At 35.0% G+C, this 3,766-nt stretch overlaps 1 protein-coding gene across 1 annotated transcript; it reads left to right on the forward strand.

Annotated features, from left to right (window-relative positions):
* The first annotated feature begins 1,856 nt into the window (after window positions 1-1,856).
* Window positions 1,857-3,733, forward strand: LOC109858923 (protein OSCP1-like). The gene is made up of 4 exons (XM_020436641.1): window positions 1,857-2,314; window positions 2,553-2,872; window positions 2,944-3,221; window positions 3,295-3,733. Exons 1-4 carry the CDS (start codon window positions 2,200-2,202, stop codon window positions 3,656-3,658), a joined length of 1,077 nt encoding a protein of 358 aa, XP_020292230.1. The 5' UTR covers window positions 1,857-2,199; the 3' UTR covers window positions 3,659-3,733.
* Window positions 3,734-3,766: the final 33 nt, after the last annotated feature.

A 3,766-nucleotide genomic window follows, 5' to 3' on the forward strand; every position in this document is an offset into this window, starting at 1 on the left:
TAAGATAGGTATAGGTAGGTAGGTAGGATTATATATAACTATTTATATTATATTATATAATATTGTATTATATTGTATTATATTGTATGTTTTATGTAATAAATGTGTAATAGAATTGTATTCTATTGTAATGTATAAAACAATTGTAAAATGAAACTTGGAAATAGAAAACACACTGATCAAGAGTTTTAAATAAAAAAGCAAAAGCTATATTTCTTGGAATTGCAACTTTTCAGACATTTATATTTGTGTGCCGTTAAAACACCTTTGTATAATATACATGGTTTTTTATGTATTTTGTATCTATATATATATATGTAGTATTTTTAAGAAAATAAAATAAAATTTATAAAGCACAGAGCAGCAAATGATGATGTAAAAGGAGATGATATTTGACTACACTCCACGAATTCTGATGTTGCTCGCTTAAATAAGATTCTTTTCTTGACTATCACATCTTTTCTGGTATATCACATTTATGTTGTACGAAAAGTTGCAATGGTTTTTCTTATTCTTTTCTGTTTTCCTTTCTCATCTTCTCATCACGAGATCAGTCGTTTTAAATTTCAACAAAATCAAATTCACGCTCTCGAATATATTCACACACTTAAAGAAAGTGACCATTTAAACTCACATAGTGCACATAGCACAGAATATAACCGCACCCTGTGGACATAGCGCACCGACGTGTCGCTCGTGGACTGGCTGCGTAGTTCCAATGTGTACTACTCGTGGACATGCGCTAGTTTACGGGGTGGAAAGGTGATTACACATTCTCTTATGGACCTGGCCGCTCTCAGGCTTCTCTCTGGTTGCAGAATAACATACGGATAATTAGCGGAAGTTCTTCGAAGCCTACTAGCCAATAATAAATCTCTAAATTAGCCAGTATATATATGGTTACGTTCAGAAAACTCAACGTTTGAGAGATCATCAACATTATGATAGGACTGTTCTTCAAAACCGGCATAGGTTCCGAAAGTATGATCCAATCATAAGTGATTATCTCTCAACAGTTGTGCAACTGTTGAGTTGTCTGAACACACCCAGTGTCGCCTGTGTACGTAGCTAGAAAGCACCCACTGTGTAACAAACAAGACCTGTCCATTAAAACGTGATTAAAGTCACATGACAGGAAAGAGTAGAAAAACAACACGTGACTAAGATAATGTGACTGTAATGTATATTATACATAACATTAAATAATATATATGATATAAATAATATATTAAATAATATATATTATACATATAATTTATTATATATTTATAATGTGATACTTTACATTATATATTATATATATTATATACATACTACCGTAAGGTCACTGACCTCGGTCGCGTGACCGCGGCGGGGTCAATGACCTTGGCCGCGCGACCGCGGCGGGGTCAATGACCTCGGTCGCGCGACTGCAGTGGAGTCACTGACCTCGGCCGCGCGCCCGCAGCGGTGTTACTGACTTCGGTCATGTGATTACGGTATATACATATATACATATATATATACACATATGCGTATGTGTGTGTATTATATAGATACAGAATATTACATATAATATTCTCTCTTTTATCCTTTTCCCTGTCACGTGACTTTAGTCACGTGTTGTTTTTCCACTTCTCTCTCTCACTATTTTTTGAGTTTGATTTTTATGCGTTATTTCGAACATTTCTCATATGTATATTATATATATATATATGGTTTATAAGACGTATATACTATCTGTCATCGCGGTGACAGGTTGTGTTCACTGACAACACGTTAAACAAAAATAACAATAGCGTGTGCGCGTAGCGCGCGCCTGTGTTGTGCTAGTATATTTAAATTACACTCTCTACCGTTTATAAGTTATAAAAAAATATAAATTAAAAACTTAATAAAATATATTGTACTTCCTCCCTTGTAAACTGAGTATATTTAGATATTAGCGATTTTTTATTGTCTTTAGTAAATAAGAAAAAAATGTAAGTCTACAGAATTTTATGCAATTTTCTTTGCGCAGTCTCGCTACGTAATTATAAGCATATCATACTTGCGCAAAGAAATCATTTCATTTGTTGTGAGATCATAAGTTTACACTTACGTCGTCAAGACGACGCATTGACTTTCTTACTGTTAAGACATACGTGTACTTGATCCGACAAATGTATCGTTGACAGTAACAATCGTCAACGTATCACGACACGTATCGCTTTTGCAAAAATGTCTCTACACTCGGCACCTATCTTATATTTAAATATGGGCGGTGAAATGTTGTACGTTCTGCGACAGAGGCTGACAAAATTAAAGAAGATCGACGTTGACAAGACAGCACAAGGTAAAATTGTAATTCAAATATTTGGAAAAGTTATATATATATATATATATATATATGTTAAATGTGTTTTATATAAATTTATTTTTTGTTTTTACAACATGTATAACATTAGATATTTTTGTGTCATGTTTTTTACTATATATATATATTTTACAATATAAGAAAAAAACATATATATGTATAAAAAAATTCCAAAATTATTTTTCATATATATATAACACGGGTTGAATTTTTACAGTATTAGACAATATAACCAGCAATTTGCTAAATTCCAAGATATTATCGTCGATGTTCGAAAAGTCGCCGATGGTTGACATGTTGCAATTGCGTCATATTTTGGAAAGCGTCGCTCTTTCAACCATAGTAAAGCTGGATAAAAACAGCATGGACAAACTGTTCGATTTGATGATCATGATGGTAAAGTATCAATTAACGGTGGCCACCGGACCCAGGGAAGTTGTTTTCATTACCTTGAATCACTTAGACGCGATGCGCGCCATGGTCAGCGACGTGAACGCGCAGGAGTGCGTCAGTCTGGTGCATCAGATGGTCGTAGATGTGAGTACATACGTTAATTGATTATTTAATGATATTCAAAACAAAAAAACTATTCTTTTTTACGCGTACAGTATTATGGTTGCTTGACCTGTGAAGAAGTGTGGCTTGCGCGACAGTGCTGTCTGAAGATATTGGAACCGTATAACGTACGACTCTCGATCCTTTTGCGATACGGTCTGCAAAACGCGGACGCCAGCTTTAATATGACGCTTCGCGGGTACGACGAGAAATACACAGAGAAGAAAAACATCCTGGCTAATATAAGATTAAAAGACGTGAATCCTGAAACAAGTTGCGACGGATCCTTCGATCAATTCGGCGACAGAAAAACTATGTTGGGCAAGAATATGTAAGAGACAGTGTTTTTTTGCGGTAATGTTAAAATTGTGGCGCTGAGAATAATTGTATCGTTCTACTCGCAGATATTTGCCAACGTATGGCATAACGGACAATACAAAACGAGACAGTCAACAGTTCTTGAGAGACTCTGGAAAAGGAGAGTTGGGTATGTTAGCCATTCAGCTGGGTACTGAAGAAGCCAATTACGAACGTCCGTTTACTCTCAATCTGCTATCAAACGCGGACGAAGAGAACGCGAATAATGTGAAAGACGAAATCAAAATCGATGGGGAAACGGTTAAACGAAATAACGAAGAAATTAGAAAACCCAAGTTAAATGAAGACTACAAAGCCAAACTTGACAATGTGTATGCTGATTTTTTTGAAGACGAGAGCGAGCTGAAACGTAGCACGAATCTGCTCGATCTTCTCGATGAGATAGAGTAATCTAGAACTTGACGACTGATAAAACGTGTCACCCATCGCAAAATTATTCTTTTCTATACTTCCTGCATATTTATACACCAGTACATATATATATATATATATATATAT

Source organism: Pseudomyrmex gracilis, unplaced genomic scaffold (assembly GCF_002006095.1).
Source record: "Pseudomyrmex gracilis isolate BER0280 unplaced genomic scaffold, ASM200609v1 scaffold_230, whole genome shotgun sequence".
Taxonomy (NCBI): Eukaryota; Metazoa; Arthropoda; class Insecta; order Hymenoptera; family Formicidae; genus Pseudomyrmex; species Pseudomyrmex gracilis.